Source organism: Ctenopharyngodon idella, chromosome 9, assembly GCF_019924925.1.
Source record: "Ctenopharyngodon idella isolate HZGC_01 chromosome 9, HZGC01, whole genome shotgun sequence".
NCBI lineage: Eukaryota > Metazoa > Chordata > Actinopteri > Cypriniformes > Xenocyprididae > Ctenopharyngodon > Ctenopharyngodon idella.
In genome coordinates, this window is record NC_067228.1 from 17,031,879 (window position 1) to 17,053,122 (window position 21,244).

The 21,244-nt window shown below is 35.8% G+C and overlaps 2 protein-coding genes across 7 annotated transcripts; both read right to left on the reverse strand.

The window, feature by feature from the left end:
* Positions 1 to 43: 43 nt before the first annotated feature.
* On the reverse strand, positions 44 to 9,302 carry gabpa (GA binding protein transcription factor subunit alpha). Of its 5 annotated transcripts, none has more exons than XM_051905576.1 (10): positions 9,153 to 9,302; positions 7,558 to 7,654; positions 7,284 to 7,428; positions 7,101 to 7,185; positions 6,450 to 6,677; positions 3,704 to 3,898; positions 3,544 to 3,597; positions 3,225 to 3,353; positions 887 to 1,079; positions 44 to 747 (listed from the first exon to the last, which is right to left on the reverse strand). In XM_051905576.1, the coding sequence occupies exons 2-10, from the start codon at positions 7,632 to 7,634 to the stop codon at positions 486 to 488; spliced, it is 1,368 nt and encodes a 455-aa protein (XP_051761536.1). In that variant the 5' UTR covers positions 7,635 to 7,654; positions 9,153 to 9,302; the 3' UTR covers positions 44 to 485. The 5 variants fall into 5 exon arrangements, with proteins under 5 accessions (XP_051761536.1, XP_051761537.1, XP_051761539.1 ...); XM_051905577.1 differs by lacking the exon at positions 9,153 to 9,302 and adding an exon at positions 8,952 to 9,146; XM_051905579.1 differs by lacking the exon at positions 9,153 to 9,302 and adding an exon at positions 8,956 to 9,139.
* Positions 9,303 to 9,900: 598 nt separating this feature from the next.
* Positions 9,901 to 20,064, reverse strand: jam2b (junctional adhesion molecule 2b). 2 transcript variants are annotated; one of them, XM_051905583.1, is made up of 10 exons: positions 19,915 to 20,064; positions 15,305 to 15,370; positions 15,113 to 15,223; positions 14,484 to 14,633; positions 13,982 to 14,169; positions 13,688 to 13,796; positions 12,349 to 12,465; positions 12,216 to 12,240; positions 12,084 to 12,114; positions 9,901 to 11,989 (listed from the first exon to the last, which is right to left on the reverse strand). In XM_051905583.1, exons 1-10 carry the CDS (start codon positions 19,964 to 19,966, stop codon positions 11,951 to 11,953), a joined length of 888 nt encoding a protein of 295 aa, XP_051761543.1. In that variant the 5' UTR covers positions 19,967 to 20,064; the 3' UTR covers positions 9,901 to 11,950. The 2 variants fall into 2 exon arrangements, with proteins under 2 accessions (XP_051761543.1, XP_051761542.1); XM_051905582.1 differs by having other exon boundaries at positions 12,084 to 12,117; positions 19,915 to 20,063.
* Between the last annotated feature and the right edge of the window lie 1,180 nt (positions 20,065 to 21,244).

Genomic DNA, 21,244 nt, shown 5'->3' on the forward strand with positions numbered 1-21,244 from the left:
GGGCGTGTTTAATTGTCTGCTGTATTATGCAAGACTCCAGCAATTCAAAAACCAACTGTCTCTTTATTGCCCTCTGGTGGACAGTAAAAAGTACCTCACCTTGAGGGAATTGGACACTTAAAAATAAAAAAGAAAAGATCCTTTACAAATGGAAAATATCAAAATACACTGCCCACATGGCTATCAAAAACATAGAGTATATACAATGGAAATATAGCCGATGCTACCCTGCAGTCAGAGAACAAGCATACAAAAACTGAAAGCTCATACATGATCATCTGTTCTTATCTCTCACACAAACACACACATTCGCTCTCTAAGCATTTTAAGGACACGCAAACATACATACACACTCGTAACAAAGCGCACATCTGCTTACAAACCCGCTGTCTCCCTCCCTGCCCAAAGTCAAATGTTTTTAACCCGGTTTCCTCCCATCTTAGACTTGTCTCCTGATTGGCTGGGAGTAGCAAGCCACTCCCTCCTCAACTGTCTTTCTCTAAAGCTGCTGCAGCCAGAGTGACGGTGGTGACAGGCTGCCCTGTGGCGGTGGCCAGCGTGACTGTGTTGACGGGCTGGCCGAGACCGTGCAGCTGCACCCGGGCGAGTTTCTTCTGTTCACACTCCGTCACCAGGTTGTTAAGCTCTGCAGCGCTGTATCCAATCAGAGTCCTCAGGTCGCACACAAACTTGTAGACGAAGCGCTTACCCTGCACTTTGCTGATCATGTCTCCATCATAGTAGTACCTGTAGAGAGAAGACAAGATAAATGGATAGTGTTCTTGTTTAAATTTTATATTATCTAAAACAATAATATATATATTAGCTGATTACTAGTTGCATCTCTTCAAAATCACCTAAACTAGAGAGAGGAAGTGATCTGCACCTGAGAGCTCTGCTTAGTTTCTCATAGTTCATGGTGGGCTTGTTTTTGCGCTGGCCCCATTTCTGAGCTACCAGCTCAGGCTGATTGAGTTTGAACTCTCCTTCCTCTCCCACCCAGGAAATGCAGTCCCGGGAGTCCTTATCCGTCAGCAGCTCCAGGAGAAACTGCCACAGCTGAATCTGACCATTATTACCTGAGAGGTCACACAACAAAATAATAATCAACTCGACAATCATTTATTAGTAATAAAAGATAGTTCCGGTTCTTAATTCTGATTGGTTGAGCAGTGTTCAAGGCTATTGTAAATTACTCTACAAACCTGAGATAAATATTAAAATGGTAACACTTTGCAATGAGGTCTCATTTCTTAATATTAGTTAAAGGGGGGGTATAATGCTATTTCATGTATTCTGACTTTTTTACACTGTTAAAGAGTTGGATTATCATGCTAAACATGGCCAAAGTTTCAAAACACGAGTTGGACGAATGACGCAGTATTTCTGTGCCAAAAATTCTCTTCCAAATCCTTACAGGATTCGGGGGGGTTTTTTCTGAGTATGGACCTGAGTGACGTAAACAGGGGCAGAATTCCTTATACGGGCACTTCTCCCGGAAGGGCGCACGCGCACAGGTCGACCAGAGCGAGAGAGCAAGTGCACGCCCATCAACGCGCGTTCGGGTTTACAGAAGTCGTCGTCCGTGCTGCACAGGTCACAGGACTTTATGAAATCAACAATGTCACCAAAGAAGTGTGTTTTTGGTTGTGAGGAAAAGATAACCTTACTTCCCAAAGAACCCAGCATTAAGTAGAGCTGAGATTTTTGTGCTCACGCAATACACTGATGCGCTCTCGATATTTGTTAATAAAATAACCATAGAAACTGATAGTTGCAATCACTTTTTTATTGGTTAAAATGAATAGAGAATATCTCGTGTTTTTCCGTGGCTGCTTGAGCCCTCAGGATCGGCGCTTATGGTTTCATAAACAAGGCCCAGTTCTAAGCTGGATTTACAGATCATTGAAACTGAAAGATGGAGCGGTCACAGTGATGATCCCGGTCATGAGTCGGAACCACAGGTGGTAAGTAAAACTGCTTCAAATGTCTGTTTTGTTGGCAATAGGCGCCGAAGTGCATATAATGTAAACAACACGAACGTAGTGAATTTATAAATTCATTATTCATCATTCATTATACGCTATATTCATTATAGTGATTCAAAAGTTATCCAGGGATAATGCGATGGTGTATTGTGTGTGTTACATCTGTTTTGCTGACCATTGATAGCTTGCAGCCGATCTCTACACAAAAGCTGCGCGTGCTCGTGATAGCTCGTCACTCTATCTCCGCTCACACGTCACGCCTCCAGGCGCTCGGCTGTTTTCAGAAATACTCGGTACAGCGTATGTATCTTTTATAAATATGATAAAACTAAAGACTTTTTGGAGATATGAAGGATGCACTACTACTCTATAGGTACTCAAGATTAACATGAGATTGGCAGAAACTGTGTGTGTGAAACCCTTAAATGTATTAACTAACATTAACAAACAATGAGCAATACATTTGTTACAATATTCATTAATCTGTGTTAATGTTAGTTAATAAAAAAATCCAGCTGACATTTCATTAATATGTAAACTATACCATTGAAAAGTTTAGGGTCAGTATGATTTTTTTTAATGGTTTTTAAATGCTGACAAAATGCAATAAAAACTGTAATATTGTGAAATATATTACAATTTAAAAGAACGGTTTTCTAATTTATTATATTTTAAAAGCTGAATTTTCAGCAGCATCATTACTCCAATCTGCAGTGTCACATGATCCTTGAGAAATCATTCTAATATGTTAGAATGAAAAAAAAAATATCAGACAAAAATTTTATATTTTTGTAGAAACCATGAGACATTTTTTCAGGATTTTTTATTTATTTATTTGGGATGAATCGAAATTTTAAAAGAACAGCATTTATTTGAATTATTACTTGTTATAACAACGTAAAAGTCTTTCAACGTAACAATGTAAAAAAAAAAAAAAAAAAAAAGGTGTCCTACCTGAATAAAAGTATTATTATTATTTTTTTTTTTTTTTAATTATACTGACCTCACCTTTTGAGCAGTAGTGTATATTATATAGATGGCATTTCAAAGATTAGTTACTAATTTCATCATCAATATATTATATGATATTGTATAATATTTCTTATATTGATGTAATTTATACTGAAAAATGAAATGCATTTATAAAAACAACATTTACACCACTTCCATTAATTTATATAAAATAAATATGATAATATTGATAAACCTGAGCTTTTACACAGTGTTTGTACGTACCTGTGCGGTTGCCAGGGGAGCTGCGCTCCTCTCCTGAGATCCGGGGGGCTCGGGGTGTTTTGTTGTGCTTCATCACCTTAATGGCTGTGGGTGTGGCCTGCTGCACGGGGGCAGGAATGATCTGCACAGCTGGAGAATATCAAGAAACTGTGTTACCCAGAAGACTAACACATGCTCCTTTCATCGAAAAGCTTAAGTGTTGCCTGGAGGCACAAAACTGCCCTTTAAGCAACAGTCATGTGCAGGTTATATAAAGTGTTATTCAGGAAGGTACTCAAAAAGTGCTTTTGTTGAAGATTCAGGATCTATTGATACTCACGTTGATCAATGGTGACTGTTGCTTCCTGACCCTGATCCTGACTCGCAAGAACATCTGCACAAAGCATTAAAGATTGAAAATTGGCTAAAAATATTGTGATAGAGAGGGTTGCAACTGAGAATACACACCACACACACTGTGTTTTCTTTGTGAAACTTACACTTGCGTAGAAGCTCCAGGTGGCTCCACAGGATCTCTCCGCTGGGCACTCTTTGGAGGAACTCCTCCTGGCTGAAAGCACAGAGTTGGCGGCCAGGGATGTGAATGCCACCCACCTCCATTTCCTCAATGCCGAACTCCTTCATAACCCAAACTGCCCAGTGGATCACCTGATCTGCTGTCCACTGTACAGGGTCTGACATAAAGACACACAAAGCTCATCAGATAGAAGTGTTTCGGTTACATTCATTCTGCCGTGGCATGCTGCCACACCAAAAATCATCCCCAACACAGCTGCAGCTTTTCATTTAATTCTTCCCTACCTTAAAATAACATTAAAACCGATCATGTATTTTCTAACAAGCACAATGCCGTAACTACATGACATCCAATCAAAATACCACATCTTTTGCAGTCAAATCTGACAGCGTACATTTCCACATAAGCAGCGCACATATGGGTGCATATATATTGTGTGCAGTGTCAAATCGCGCTACATTACTGCCGTTCTAGACACTGTACCTGCAGATTTAGCACTTACTAGCATGAAGAACAAATAGCCTGGCACAAAAGGTGCATAAAGATCAATTTAAGATTCAAACTCTTGATACAAAACATAGCCTACCTTTTGTGAGTTCTTGTTTTTAATGTTGATAATGTTATACAAGCAAGAATGCAAATCCAAATATCCACACAACAGTTCAACAAACAAAAGGGTAATATTAAGTGATGTTCTTCACAGTATTGTCAGTATTTGCTCTATTTTGCAATGAAAGCAACAGCAGAATTACAACACAGCAGTGTTTCGAGAACGAATCTGCAGCTTTGAACGAATCGTTCATGAAAGCCATGATTCCATGATTCATTCATAAATAAAGCCACTTGCTTGAACAAATGACTCAATGACTCACGCATTAAGACAGTGACTTACCGCCATCTACTGGCGGTTTTAGTATTTAAAATAATCACTTTTCACGTTTTTAGTATTGCATATTTCTCTACTTAACTTTTTTTTTTATTATTATTTAAAACATTTTTAATGTTGTAAAGGTATTCATAAAGATTAAAAAAAAAAAAAAAAAACACTAGAAAGTCAATTTAGGGGGCAAATATTGCCCCTTAATGGAAAATTTACAATCTAAGTAGAAGAGAGGGGGTACACAGAAGGATGGTAAATGCCTCAGGGGGTACTCCACTCTAAAAAGTTTGGGAACCAATGGCTTAATGTAAGGTACAAATGAATATTTAAGTTGTTAAGTTAAAGTTAATGGAAACTCATCTTTCCTCAGTCACTCTCTATTCAGCATTCAAACAGCTTTATTTGTAGACAAAGGTCTATGGTTTTGCATTAAACGACTTTACCTTGCTGGAGTTTATTGCTGTTTCTAAATCATGTCATCTTTCTACCAGGTGTCTATTAGATCACAACACTGGAATAGAGAGAATTATGAATTGTTCTTCACGCGCATAGTAACTGAAATTTAAACCTGCTAAAAGAAAAGGCCCAATAAACTGTTGCAGAGATATAATCCACTAAGCATCAATATCTCTTCCCTTTGTGTTTTGAACTTATCACTGCAAAGCGCTGCACGCTGGACTCCATGTTGCTTCAAGCACATCATTCTCAAGCGCTTTGTGCTGCTCTGTATAGGAGCCTTTCATATTATAATACTTTTGCGCAATGAAAGATTATTAATAGCCTTTCTTGTTTTGTCCTACTTTTACTTGTTTACTTGTTTTTTATCAATATATTTTAAACAATACAAAGAGCAATGTGGAACATTTAACCTTTTAACCTTTTTTTTGTTTCCCACTAAATGTTCAGATTTTAAAATTATTGTGCACTCATGATTTTTCTAGAATAAGTTTAGCTGCTGAATTATCCACTAACCTAATTTATGATAGTATTTTTGCCAGAGGGTGCATGGGAAATCACCCATGGATGACGCCCCCTCCCCATGTGAAAATAGGCCTCCCTCCACAACTGGAAAGATGAAACACTGGATGGCTATACTCTGCTACTGACTAGAGGTATAAAAATGCAACCGACAATGACAATGACAATACATTGCAGCATTTACCGAATTGAATATATTATAGTAAATGTATAATTTGTAATAAGAGTAATACATATTCATTTCTTGTCTAAAAATACAATTCCTGACCCATTTTCAGATGTAAACTTGCGTATGAATCGCAACAATTAATCGAATCATGATTTCTTTCACATTTTCATTGTGCATCACATTATTTAGAAGAAATACATACACTAATTAGTGTTCAAAAGTTTGGGGTCAATAAGATTTTTTTTTAAGAAATTCTTTTAATCACCAATGACACTTTAAATTGAACAAAAGTGACAGCAAAGACAAAAAGATTTCAAATAAATGCTGTTCTTTTAAATCTTCTATTTGTCAAAAAGTACTGAAAAAAAAAAATGTGTCATGGTTTCCGCAAAAAATATTAAGCAGCACAACCGTTTTCCACATTGAGTAAGAAATGTTTCTTGAGAACCAAATCAACATATTAGAATAATTTTCGTGGGATCATGTGACACTGAATACTGAAGTAATGGCTGCTAAAAATTCAGGAATAAATGACATTTTAAAATATATTAAATGAAAAAAATTCACAAAATTACTGTTTTTACTGATCTTACCAACCCTAAATCTTTTACAAAATCCTTTGAAAAAATTTACATTTAACTCTGAAACATGGTCAATGGACAATATCAATGGACAACTCACCATAAGGAATGTTCAGTCGAACCTGCTCCTTGCGGTAGCCTTCCAATGCGGCTGCCCAGCGCGTAACCTGCTCTGAAGTCTCATCAGGAATGGCTGCTCGCTCCACTGCAATCACATGTCCGTCCTCCACCAGATGGGCTTCCTCGCCAGCAGCTGCATCTGGATCAATCACCACCTCCACAGTCTCCACTGGTTTCACAATCTCCAGAATATTCAATTTCTCTTCACCTAAAACAGACCACACACCCACAAGCTAGTTAAGTTTGTTTGTTTGTTTTTATTATTGCTGTAAATGGGTAGTTGTCAAATTTTTTCATCAAGATGTATCTTAGTATTTTATCTAGATTTATCTTAGCATAAATGAAACTGTATGTAACTGGTGATTTCATTTCATGTTTTCCACTATTTTTATCACCTTTTTACCTTCATTAGTTTAATTTAAATGGTCCATTGTGTAACAAAGTCTCTCAATCAATATGGGCTCATAAAAGCTGCATGCATAATTATAAAAGAATTAGCAAAGTGCAGTTTAAAACAGCACGTCACACTGCAGGACGTGTCAACTAACCAAATATTTTTCAGTTGTCTGAAAGGCATGTTGACCAGTTCAGATTTGTCCAACAGCAATACGAGATCATTATAAACTGTTACCCTGTTTCGTGACAATCTGCACACTGAGCTGTACTGTGCCATCTGTCTTCACTCCTTGATCGAACAGGCTGTGATCAGGATGCAGCTACATGAGGAAAGAAGCAGAGACAGGGAGTGAAGAGCTCAGTCAATGAATACAATGAGTGTTCTCAAATAAGATTACATTAATAAAGAAGCACATACTAGGATGTCCTGCAGACAAATGTCATATCCATCCAGCGGGATCTGAAGACGAGGCTCCAGCAATTTCTTCAGGTTACCGATCGGCTCATTGATGTCAATGTCTTGAGTGATTAGTTCAGCTGCTGTGATGGTTTGCTCCTCAATCCTGACATTTGATCAAATGAAACAGATCATTTCACAGGCACAAGATACACATTGCTCAATGAGATGATTCCTCAAAAATTATATCATAAAGAGAGGAAAAAAGGATGAGAAAGACAGAGAAATCACTTACCCTTCCTCTAGACACTCCTGTTTCTCCCGTCCATCAATCTCAATTTCAATCATCTCCTCTGTCTCACTTTTTGACATCCCTACAACTCTTTGTCCAACTATGTAGTGAACGAAAATTTAAAGAAAAAGGACAAAATATTTTTTGCAATTAATTTAATCACAATAAAGTGTACAATTATCAGTAACACTTTAAAATAAGGCCTCATTTGTTAACATTACTTAATGCATTATCTAACATGAACTAACAACAAACATTTTATTTTTACAGCATTTATTAGTCTTTGTTAAAGCTGAAGTAGTTAAAAATATAATTGGTCCTTTTTTTGTTAATGTTAGTTAACAGGTGTATTAGCAAACGTTGAACATTAACATGAACTAAGATTAATAAATGCTGTAGAAGTTTTGTTCATTGTTAATTTATGGTAACTAACGGTAACAAATAAAATCTTTTTGTAAAGTGTTACCAAATTAACTTATAACCTTATAAATAAAAATAGGAAGCGTTTATTTTACATTATTTTTAGCATTTTAAAGAACAGTTAAGTTATATAAAACATCTAAATGTGTCCCAAAGGCAATAAATCGTCAGGTTGACGCACTCAGAAGTCTCATAAACTCTCACGCAACACCGAGGCTTTTGTAGAGTACAGGCCCACCATGACATTTTCGCCACATTAGCACTCTTATTAAATACAAGAGACGCACTTATTTATTAAATATGCCATTCATTCGGTCAATCCATTTATTATTTTAGTGTGTAGATTTAAACGCAATATTTTATTAATATAATTTCCACCAACGACTGGGTGGGAAGACGACGCGCGAATCGGTACAAACGCAGTTGCCATGTTGGAATGCTTTTGGGTTTCGTAATATAACCGCAGAATTAGGCGTAAAAGACGACTTTTTAAAACTTCTAAAACTTTCAGGGGTAGCTATACATCAAGACTTTTGATTCTGGAAAGTTAAAACGGAAATGGAAGAAACGGAAACAAAACAAGAGAAGGGCAGATGTAAAAGCAGCCGGAAATCCTGGCCGAAGTCACGGCGGCTGACAGACTTCCGAAAACAGCCGTGCGACTGAAGAAACGGACGGAAACATCACGGTGTTTAATTATGCGGTTCGTGCGGAATATAATATCAACGGCAGGTACAATCATGAATGGAATATGTATGTATACCTGGCCGCTTTGTTAGCTGCTTAGCTTATGCTGACGAAAGGCAGAGAGACACGCCTGGTTGAACGGAATATCTGCTCACGCGAACAGCTCGCGCTAACTTTTACCAAAACTCCCGCTTCTGTTTTTTACGAGCGAGTTATATACATCTACAATATCTCTCGATAAAACAGACGTATTTCAAATGATCCAGAAGAAAATATACTGATATCTTTACCTACTGTTTGTCGGATGTGAGAGGGCTGGGTTATTGTCAGTTCTGTTAGCACTCCAGCTAGCTCTATTTCCCCTTAGGATGCTAACAGTTAGCTCGCGCAGAAAGCGGGAAAACTGACACGCTTATAACCTCACACACTTGTAACATTCCTATTTCTGTCCGTGTTTATCTCAGATAAATTAGTATCGCGGCCCAACGTACCTCTTTATCCCGTTCAGTAAGTGCTGTGTTGGAGTTTTTTTTTCGGACTAAAGCTGGGTGTCAATGGCTATAGTTTAGTGTGTGTGCTAATAAGTTGAGCGAATGTTCATGCTGGTTTTTGGTCAACATTGCATTGGGGGCGGGGATGAGCAGGAGGCCTCGCTGCCCACTGACAGCAACATGTACTCCCCACTCTGTGCAGTTTTTCCACAGTTTATCATAATATATATTGGTTTTTATTTGGGCTAAATAACAGCCAGCAGAAGATAACCGAAGGTGTTGACTTTCTCAGTGTCCGAAGTGTGAAAATCATCGCTAAGTTATTACTAGATAAATATGTAAATGCATATTTATATTTATACATTGCATAATGTGCATATATGTACATAAGCCTTGTGTTTACTTCATCTTTATGTAGCCTATAGTACTTAGGGAGTTTGTATTTATTTTATTCTTATTTCATTTTTTCTGTCTATTCTCTTGCTCCTGGAAACCACAACAAATTCCTTGAGTGTTTGTGCACACTTAGCGAATAAAGCACATTCTATTCTAAAGAGTGTTTTGAATTTCTACAAGCTGATTGATACTACAGTCCTGTGACACTTCAAGTAAATGTTTCCTGCATATACATTATATGTTTAAAGAAATGTCTCACTCTCTTGTAAAAAAAAAAAAAAAAAAAAAAAAAGATTTTGAATGTGACTTTTATTTCTTTGAAACCAATGATTAAATAAACAACATGGAAAACTGATTTCTGTATTTCTTTATTTAACAGTGAAAGTGTATTCTACAGTCATTTATTCTGTGTAGAAAGAGTAAATATTGCAGTGAAGTCTGAATTTTGCATTTACTTAATTTTATATAACAGTTAATGTAACAAAAGACCAAAAAACAAATCTAGTTTTTGGAGACATTGTTGGTTCATTTGAACCACAAATCAGCTAAACCAAAAAGTTAAATGAGCTCAAGCACATTGTTTAACTCTGTCTAGAAGGTGTTGAAGAGATAGTGTAGTGTTCTCTATGGTGGATTGTTTGGTTATCACTATGCATGTCTAATGAAAATTCTGCTTCTGTTGGTTAAGTCTGTTTCTGTTATTAAAAGAGAAGTGTGCCAATCTGTACGGAGTTGCTGAAAGGAACTTTCTGTCTCTTGGTTTTCTGTGCACACTACCCAAAAATTCACCCAAAAATGAAAATTCTGTCATTTACTCACTTTTATTGTTCCAAGCCAGTATGATTTACTCTCTTCTGTAGAACATAAAAGAAGATACTCTGAGAAATGTCTCAGTTTTTGTCCATACAGTAGAAGTCAGTTCTTCAAAATATCTTTTTTGATTTACAGAAGAAAGTCATAGAGGTTTTTGAACGACATGATAGCAATTTTTCTCAATACCCATCATCAGACAACTGATGATACTTTAAACATGAAAAACCAGTCAAGGTGACTGTGATTAAAATTCTACTTAACACTGATTGTATGATGATTAATAGACTTTAGAGACATCCTGAGACAAGTCAAGCTTGTTTCCACTCAAATTAAGTGGACCATCACATCTGTAGTTGGGCGTTTATGCTCAGTGGCTTGGTGAGTGAAACCATTGCCTGTAACCTGAACAAATCTAGTATGAAATAGTGCAACATTTGTACAGTATCTAATAAACATTAGATTGTCTGAAGTGAAACTAATATGAGACAATTACAATAATACAGTGTCCAAAATAAATGAAAAAAAAAAAAAAAAATTAACAGTAGTAAAAGAGAAACATTAAAGGGTTAGTTCACCCAAAAATGAAAATTATGGGTGTGGAACAACATGAGGGTGAGTAATTAATGGCATAAGGCCTTCGTTCATCTTCGGAACACAATTTAAGATATTTTTGATAAAATCCGATGGCTCAGTGAGGCCTCCATTGACAGTAATAACGCTCCCTTTTTCAATGCCCAGAAAGCTACTAAAAACATATTTAAAACAGTTCACGTGACTACAGTGGTTCAACCTTAATATTATAAAGCAACGAGAATACTTTTTGTGCGCCAAAAAAACAAAATAATGACTTTTCAACAATATGTAGTGATGGGCGATTTCAAAACACTGCTTCATGAAGCTTCGAAGCTTTACAAATCATTTGTTTCGAATCAGTGGTTCGGAGCGTGTATCAAACTGCCAAAGTCACGTGAACTATTGAAGTTTTAAAACACTTATGATGTAACAAAGTCTCGTTTACTGAAAGCACTTGATTTTGGCGCTCTGAACCACTGATTCGAAACAAATGATTCGTAAGCTTCATGAAGTAGTGTTTTGAAATCGCCTATCACTAGATATTGTGGAATAAAGTTGCTATTTTGTTAAAGTATTCTCGTCGCTTTATAATATTAAAGTTGAACCACTGTACTCACATGAACTGTTTTAAATATGTTTTAGTAGCTTTCTGGGCATTGAAAAAGGGAATGTTATTGCTGGCGATGCAGGCCTCACTGAGCCATCGGATTTTATCAAAAATATATTAATCTGTGTCCCGAATATGAACAAAGGTCTTACGGGTGTGGAACAACATGAGGGTGAGAAATAAATAACATAATTTTCATTTTTGGGTGAACTAACCCAAGTTTAGGTCTGTTGCGGATTGTTCAGCTGTAATCAGACCTCACCACCAGGGGGCGTGTTTTCTGCTCATAGCCCATAAGAGCAAATAAGAGATACAGAGGCGTAGTTGATGTAATATTTCATTCTCTAGCCTTTGAGGTCACTTTAGTTTACTTCTGTCAGCATGGTGCTGTCCAAAATGTGCACACTCTTCAAAGCACAAAGGATTGTGTATGTTTGTAGTGTCTCGGCTGAGGAGAGAAATGAACATTATAAACAGAAGTTTCTACAGTGCCATTACTGTCTTTGTCTAGTGAGTTATAAATAGGAAACTTTAAGACTTACATCTGTTGGAGGGTTGTAGCTGGTCTTTGTTCTGCTGAAAAGTGAAGAGAAATAACCACTTTGTTTCTAATGGTCTGTTATGTGTTATTCTTATAGGTTAGAGTGCATTAAATAGTGCTGCAAAGGACTTACCTTTGTTTTGTCTCTGCTTTACTCTCTGTTGGTAAATGCAAGACTTATGTTAGTTCATCAACAGGTATATTAAGTTCCCCAACAGCCCTATATACTGTAGATTCTGTTAGTTTTGAATGAAGTTAGCACTCACTGCGGCAGCATCGACAGCACCCTCGTCTGCAGCACAGACAGACGGCCACACAGCATGAGAGAAGCAACAGGAGCGCTGCCACTTCTAATGCTATGACTATTGTCATGTTGAGCTCAACTGCAACAGAGCATGTCAAACATATTCAAAGGGGTCATATGTACTTTTTTTATTACACTATAATGTGTTTTTGCTGGGGTAAAAATGAACCCAAACTCTACTATTAAAAAAAATAGTGAAAAAAAAATAAATAATAATAATTATATATATATATATATATAAATTTACGTTTCAATTTTAAAAAGGAATTTATTCATGTAATGGCAAAGCTGAATTTTCAGCAGCCATTACTCCAATATTTCAATATGCTGATTTGGTGCTCAAGAAACATTTCTTATTATTACCAATGTCCAAAACCATTTTTGTGGAAACATAAATTATCTTTTTTTTTTTTTAGAATTCTTTGATAAATAGAAGATACAAAAGAATAGCATTTATTTGAAACAGCAATGTTTTGCAATGATCAATTTAGTGCATCCTTGCTGAATAATTTCTTTCCAAAAAATGTCTTACTGACCCAAAACTTTTGTAATACAGAAGGGGATTTAGGTTTTTACTGGGTTTTAATTAGCATAGAGGAACTTGAAGAGAAAACAAGAGGTTAATTTTGAAATTACTACAAATATTTTTGGTATACTATAAATACATTTACATATTGTACTTTTGTACTTTTTTAGCAGACTTAAAGTTTAATTTTGTAATTTTGTAAAGTGTATTAAGTACTAATTTTGTACTTAATACACTTTAGTTATCCAGGAGTAGTGTTGCGGTCCAACTAAAAATATACTTAAGTATATTTGATTGTGCTAAAGTGGAACCATTGCAAGTATACTTTAGGTACATTTTAAATATCTTGCATTTAAAGACTAATATTACACAGTGATCATACTATCCCCACTAATAATAAGACAACTGTGTTAAAATGTGTTAAAACACATTTTAGGCTTAATAATAAGAAATGTGCATTGTGTAATATAAAATTGTTTAATTATAATATTTATATCAGTAAGCCTCAAGTGATATGTCAGTAAATGTTAATGGATTTGATTTTGTACTATACTTAGTATGAAATAAATGTAAATGTCACTAGACCCCCAAACGAAAATAATATAGTCAACACCATCAGAACATGAGGGTTTTTTTCTGCTACTGTACCTTTAAGATTTTTATGTAAATGCCCTTCTTTGTAAATTTTAATTTTACTCTTTTGATAATATTTCAAAAGATCAAGTTGATTTCTCATTATGTGGCCTTTTAAATCACCAATTTGTACTTAACTTACATTCAGTTATCTTCATATGCTGGCCTGCACAGCTTTTAGGTGCCCCCACTCCATTGGAGGCCTCACATCGATACTGACCCTCATCAGATTTTGATACCGCCTTGAATTTCTTCACAAAAGCAAAGGAAAAGAAACAGTGTATATAAATCACACATGCCATGTTATGAATGCATCATAGATAAACTATGAGCAGTGTTTGTTAGCCGTCAAGGGAAAAGGCAACAGGAAGTTCAGTGTTTTTATCAAATACATGTTTGTCCATGTGATGGAAAGAGAATATAGCACTACACCAACCAGAGTCCCTGTTTTGGGGTCCAGGGTGTAGTGGATTTCCTGATGATTGCCAGTGTAAAGTGGTTTGTTGTCTTTGTACCAGCTGTAGGTGGCAGCAGGAATGCTCAGTTTGTCTTTACAGTGGAGCTCCGCAGAAAATCCTTTCATGACTGTTTCAGGGACCTCACATGATGGCGCATGTGGCGGCACTGTACATGTGAGACAGATCATACAGTACTTTGATAGAAAGGTTATGTTTAAGACAAGGAGTTATGAACACACTCTTAAAAATGAAGGTTCTTTATGGTTGAAAAAGGTTTGTCAGACTTGGGGGGAAAAAATGGTAATTTTAAGATCTGTTTACTGAAAGATTCTTTGGGGAACCAAACATGGTTCTTCTATTGCATTGCTGTGAAAACTCTTTTTTGGAACCTTTATTTTTAAGAGTGTATCATTAACTGCACTTGTAAATAATGAAAATAAGAGTACAAAATGGAATAACTACAAATATTTTAATTCCCACCAAGCACATTGAGGGTGACGGTGACCTCCCCCAGCTTGATTTTGTCTTGGCGGGCTGTGACTTCGCAATGATACACTCCTGAGTCTTTCTGTGTAACACCACGGAGGGTCATTGTCGCCCCTTCGATGGAAGCACGACCCTTAAATGAACCTGTTAATGGTGAGAGTAAGTCAGAACATTCTGAAGAAAATATATTTGTGAATGAAAGTACTGCAGAATAAATGTTCACTAAAACACATTAAGGTGCAGTCACATTTACCATTGTTTGGCAAAGTTTCAAGGGCGAAATCCAGTCATGTCAATAGGAATCTGAGCTATTGGGAGTTTCGCATTTCCATACACAGATTTGGCAGTGGGTTCAGCATTGACCAACAGAAAGCTGCATGGTTTAAAAGCGACATCCGTGTGAGCTGTGCTTCATACATCATCGCTACACTGCTGAAAATGGGCCTTTTTTGCTTGCAAAATTTTGCAGAAATTTTGCTGATGTGACCGCACCAAAGAGAATGTCATTTGGTGCCACAAGTGGTGTAAATGACACATTTCCCCTTTTAAAAGATTTCATAAAATATCTAAACTAATGAATATTGGTTGCAATACATTTTGGAATGGGCAAAACAACAACCCACCTGTAAATTCGCCATCAAAATAAACATATGAAACATCTTTGCCTCTCTTCTTCCATTCAACACGTGGGTTCGTTTCTTTCTCTGTCCTGAACTCACAGGAAAGGACAGCATCTTTTGCAAAGAACAGATAAAGTGTCAGTCTGAAAGCTTTTAAGCATGTCCAGCTGATTATCTGAAGACTAAGTAACTTACTTGTGTTTTCATGTACCTCCACTTTTGCTTTACTTGTAGTGACAGTGACAGGATCTGAGCTAGGAACTGGAGGAGAGAAAAGATACAAACAAACACATGAATGTTGTAACACACTCCCACAGCATTTTTATAATAGCAGACTTAGTTTGTAGAAAAAAGACTATGTAGAATGATAATATGTTTGCCCCATAAAGTTTTTGTTTGAGGACAAATTGAAATTCTGGCACACACTGTTAATATAACTTGAGCAGTAAAAAAAAAATGACAGTAAAGGACTAAAAATTGCTACAGTAAAAACATTTGTATTAGTTAGCGGTACATTGCCTTAGCCAACTCTATATAGAGTAAAAAACTGCAATAGATCTAATGGGACATTTCATGTCATTTTTACAGTAAAATACAATGTACAGTTTTTGGAATTAAAAACAAATCATCACAGCGAAAAAAACATAAATTCCCAGACATTCCCAGATTTCTCTGTGTTCACACCTCACATATGATAGTTGTTCATTGAAATAACTGTTTCTTTTTAGTTTTTCTTATCAGTTATGTAAATTTGGTATTTATGTTTCATGTTATGTTGTTAAATTAAAGAGATTTTTTTTACAAAGTAATCACAAACATTCCTTTAAATGAGATTTCTTTAGTCAAGAGTAAATGTTAGATTATACTTTACAATAAGGTTCCTTTTTTAACTTTAGTTAACTACAATAGTTATAACATAAACTAGAGTTCTTACCAGGTCAAAAAAATATAATCATATAACACCAATTTTATCATCTCTTCACTGGTTACCTATTAAGTTCCGTATTGATTATAAAGTACTGCTAATGACCTATAAGGCTCTAAATGGTTTAGCTCCTGTGTACTTAACCGATCTTCTATCACCCTACAATCCTTCACGCTCTTTAAGATCACAAAACTCTGGACTTCTGGTTGTACCTAGGATAGCTAAGTCCTCTAAAGGAGGGAGAGCGTTTTCACATTTGGCTCCTAAACTCTGTAATAGCCTTCCTGATAATGTTCGGGACTCAGAGTCGCTCACCCAGTTTAAATCTAGATTAAAGACGCATCTCTTTAGCCAAGCATTCCCATAATGAATCTCATATCAGATCAATTGCACATGACTATCTTTGCTTAATGTTATGAACAGCAGCTATGCTAATTATTCTCCATTTGCTTTTCCGTTTTACCTCGGGACGCCCGTCCCGAGGTGACTAGAGAGTACATAATCTTCAGTTTGGATCCAGCCTCTTAAGAAGACCTCAGATGACCAACACCTTTGAAGAAGACAGCACCAACTCCTGCGAGGACTTCAGAAGACGCAACATCTGGATCAACACGCACATTCCCAAATTTCTATATATCCTAATTATTGTTAATATGTAATTAATTTTTCCAGGAGCTCATTGCTTCTACCTTCAATTAAATTGCTAACAGTGATTGTAAATTAATTGCCTAAATTATTACATTATTTGCTAACTGCATTCTTTAAATTGTAATGTTGACATGCATTCTCTGTAAAGCTGCTTTGAAACGATATGTATTGTGAAAAGCGCTATACAAATAAATGTGAATTGAATTGAATTGAATAAACTAACCGTGAAAAGTACAATGAACAGTTATTAATTAATGTTAACAAATATTAATAAATACTGTAATAAATGTATTGCTCATTGTTATTTAAAGTTAGTTAACTAATGTTAATTAATAAAACCTTTTTCCAATTTTACTATATTATGACCCTGGGTAATGCATTTTTTGTATAATATTAAGTAACTAAGAGGAATAGAGTGAAGAGAAACTAAAACACCCTGAAGTTTCTCCTCAAACTCCTGAAAACTCACTAACACTCACTCCCCACTCTGGTGGTGCCAGGAACAGGGATGTGTAGGAATTTACGTGACGGATGGATGTTCTGGATAGTGGGGGATGGCAGTCCAAACCAGGCCTGATAACCTCCACACACACTGAAAAACATCATGCACTTCTGGGGAAAGTAAGGGAAAATACTTTCCTTTTATCTGTGTAGCTCCCTTTCTATAGTCCAATGGATGTGTGTACTGTAGAAAAGAACTGAGTTTCATATGAGACGAGAGAGAGAAAAGCTGTGGAGGGTCTTTTTACTTAGAGATACAAAGACTTACTGTGCTGCTGTAATTTAAAACCCCTTCAGCTGGAAGAGGACTAGAGTTAAAATCACAGCCCAACCCACAAGGTATTTAACAGCCATAACTAGCACTTAGTGGCATGATATCTGAAAGTTTTCAGAATAAAGCCAATCAATATTGTGAAAGTCAACATTAAAAACCATCTATGGTGTATCGTCATTTATAAGTAACGCAGAGAAAATCACATTTAAAATACAATAATAATATTTAAAAAAATTTACATTACAAGGAGACATTAGCACATGTTCGGTCACATGCTGTCATTGTGAGTTCATTTTAGACGAGAAAATACATATAAATTCAATTTAAAAATATCATTGTACATTCAAATGTGTTTTCTAAAGTTTTTGGTCATTTTTAATACACATTTTGTAAAATCAATAACTCAAAGACCAAAGAATCTGTGTGTTATGCATAAATTACATAAAAGTTCTTTTAGGGGATATATATTTTCTGTGTAGCTGCACTATTGCACTATTAGGTAAGTTTTATAGAAGACAGAGAGGAAAAGCTGTACCTTTTCCAGAAAGTATTGATGATAGTAATGGCAGTGCATCAGAAATTAAGGCCATGGTAAGAAAGAAGTTGAAGATCAAGGAGGATAGAAGCAGTGAGGATGATGGCAGAGATGAAGAATATAAGTCATAGATGGTTGTGGAAGTCAGGCATTTTGGTACATTATCCTATGCCAGTTTGGAAGATGTGATCCATACAACAACCAGAGGTCAGATGCCATTGTCTATTTGCCTCTCTACACTGACAAGCAGGGATGCTGTAAAAATGATGAATAAACAGGTCAAGATCAAGTTACGTGTGGAAAGTGTGGGGCTACACTGAAAAAGAAGAGTCTTGTTGATTTTCACTTGTGCTACAATCATTGATTTGGAATTCCAAGAAAGAAACAATGTTAATGTTTTTTGAAACACTAAGACATGGTTTCACTATTTCCCAGGCAGTGAAGTTGCATCTAAATTTGTTTCAAGTTTTAGACATTTTGTGAGTTCCAAACGAAATATAGTAGCACAAGATGAAACGGAATGTTATTAAAGCTTTTCAATGTTTTTTGAAACAGTAAGACCTTATTTTTACCACTTTTCAGATAGTGAAAATGCATTTGAAAGTGTGTGAAGTTTCAGACAATTTGCCAAACATAATTTACCCTAATAGGACAAAGTCAGTTATGAATGACAAAACCCTAAAAAAGGTCAAAGGTCAGATGTAGAAAACTAATTTTGGAAAATGATTTTAGTCTTAAATATATGTAAAATATTAAATCATTATTTTTTTCTAGCTGTGATTTCATAATTACTCTCATAGTGGGTTAACCTAGCATTTTATAGCTACATTTATCATTCTTTTAATATTTATGCAAAAATAAAGTGTTACATAATTTGTAAAACATATATTTAGATCTCTAGACTGGGTGGGATCAAGCATTTCTCATGGTATGCCGGGTAACCATAATCTTCATGATAATGACCAATACACAAGGAGTCAGTCAAAGGGCATCAGCGACATGAAAGGGTTCCTGCCACATCAGAGTGAAGTTCAGATCTGGACAGCTTCTCCACAGACATTTTATCACCGTTAGGATCTCATGTGTTCAAATGCTTTTTGTGCAAACACAGTGTCTTACAAGACCCCCGCCCATTCTATCCAGACCCTCAAAGCATCCATCTCTCTTTGAAAAAGCACACACACGCACAAACACACGCATACGCACACACAAAAACACATGCGCGCACGCACACACATCTAATCATGGGTTTTTGTGTTTTATAGGGACATTCCATAGACATAATGATTTTTAAACTTTACAAACTGTATGTTCTATCCACTAACCCTAAACCTACCCATCACAGAAAATGTTCTGCATTTTTAGATTTTCAAAAAACGTAACTTAGTATGATTTATAAGCTGTTTTCCTCATGGGGACTAAAAAATGTCCCCCACAAGGATTTTGGACATTGCCATCTTTGTGGGAAAATTCTGTCACCATAATTACACCAAAATAAGTAGGTTTTTCCTGAACCAACAATAATCACAAAGTGATTGGAACCAAATCATTCACAGAATGGTGCTTTAAAAATCATTCATGACATAAAAATGTTCTTTATATTATTTGTAATATCTTTTAAGCAATGTAAATGCTTTTATATTCAGCGTAGCAGCCTATTCTATTCACATGGCTAACACTAAAAATCATTTAATGTCAAGAAGAAATAAAATTAGTCTATATAATTATTAACAAGGCTAAATGTACATTCAGTTTGTTAATGAAAGTTTGCATCTGTATTTTCCAACTCACCCCTCAGAGTTCCCACCGTTTCAGTTAGAATCAAAAAATCGATTTCTTTCTTTTAAAACGTCCAGAACACGACATACAACATGAAGCATCAGATATTGAGAAATTGGTACAAGCATCATCAATATACTTACTGTAGAGCAGCATGAGAAGAGCGGGAAAGGTTATTAGGTGTGTTGTGCTCATCTTCAGATTGTACGGCTGGTGCAGGAGCGCGTGGAGAGTCTGATGTGTTTCTCGCTCCTCGGAAGTTCTTGAAGATGGTTTGCGCGCTCTCGTCAGAACGCTGCGCGAGCGCGGCTCAGATGCTCTGAGACATGTGTTGCAGCTTTGCATATGAGCGACATATTTACAACATTAAAAAAATCTTAGGATTATTTCTTATCTTTCTTATCATGTATATATATATATATATATATATATGTGTGTGTGTGTGTGTGTGTGTGTGTGTGTGTGTGTGTGTAACCGTGGTAACAACAGTTTACAGATACAGATATTAAAAATACAGATATTGTTACTTCTGTAAAACACAATAAATTAAAACAATTTAGCTTCCCCACATATTTCTATAATTTTATTTACTTTATTTTTAGTTATGACAACAATGTCAAGTTTTGTGCTGTGCACTAAAAAAAATTATTTGTCTATAAAAATATATATTAAATTTAGAACCTAAAAATTAATTGTTTTTGTTCAAGTCCAAAGTATAAAATAATATGACTGAACCAACTTAAATATCTATTGGGTTACAAAAAATAAAGCAAACTCTAAGGGTCAGATCAAGTCCTTAAGATGCAGGTAAACATTTGGGGACGGATGGTAAACAATGCAATTTCATTGTAAAAAGTGCTGAAGTCCTGCAGTTTAGCTTTATGTTTTATGAGCTTCCCTTTCAGGGAAATGTCTGGCTTAGTACAGTTGATTTGTCTGTCATAAATCTGAAGAATCCAGACGTGTGCAATAAAGATAACATGAGAGAGATAATATGTAGCTGTTTTGCACTGCTCTTCATTGGGTTTAGGTTTCATGAACAGAGATGCATTGTTCATGCATGTTGCTTTTGAGACCTCACACTCACTGTGAGGCTTATATGAAACTTTTGACAGCTGCTTTATCCACAGTATTCCTTTCCTCAGTATGACATGGCATTTTGATATACCCTTTCAACACCTGTCCACATATCAGTTGTTGTGCTGTTGTCGAATCCACACATGAGCATGGTATCCACACACACACATGTGCCCAACACTTGTTAGTGTGGGAATAAAAAGATTTTTTCTCACACTAGGTCTAATAAATTTAAAGCAAAGAAAGCAAGAAAGCAAGAAAGAAAGAAAAAAAGAAAAGCATCCAATCTCTGCATAAACTTTATTTCATACTGAAGTGATCTGGTACTCTGAACTTCAAAGTAAAACTTAGAAAAACAAACAATAAGGAAATATAATGAGATGTTATCTAGAAAAA

Excerpts from the sequence above, each read along its gene's own strand:
- gabpa (XM_051905575.1), bottom strand. Across the intron at positions 6,678-7,100 it reads GCAGATTGTCACGAAACAGG|GTGAAGAGAAATTGAATATT; the intron begins GTAACAGTTTAT and ends GGTCTGTTTTAG. Across the intron at positions 3,354-3,543 it reads AACAGTCACCATTGATCAAC|CTGTGCAGATCATTCCTGCC; the intron begins GTGAGTATCAAT and ends GATATTCTCCAG.
- jam2b (XM_051905582.1), bottom strand. The coding sequence starts at position 19,966 with ATGAGCACAACACACCTAATAACCTTTCCCGCTCTTCTCATGCTGCTC. Across the intron at positions 12,241-12,348 it reads GTGCTGTCGATGCTGCCGCA|AGAGTAAAGCAGAGACAAAA; the intron begins GTGAGTGCTAAC and ends ATTTACCAACAG. Across the intron at positions 11,990-12,083 it reads GCTACAACCCTCCAACAGAT|CCGAGACACTACAAACATAC; the intron begins GTAAGTCTTAAA and ends TTCTCTCCTCAG.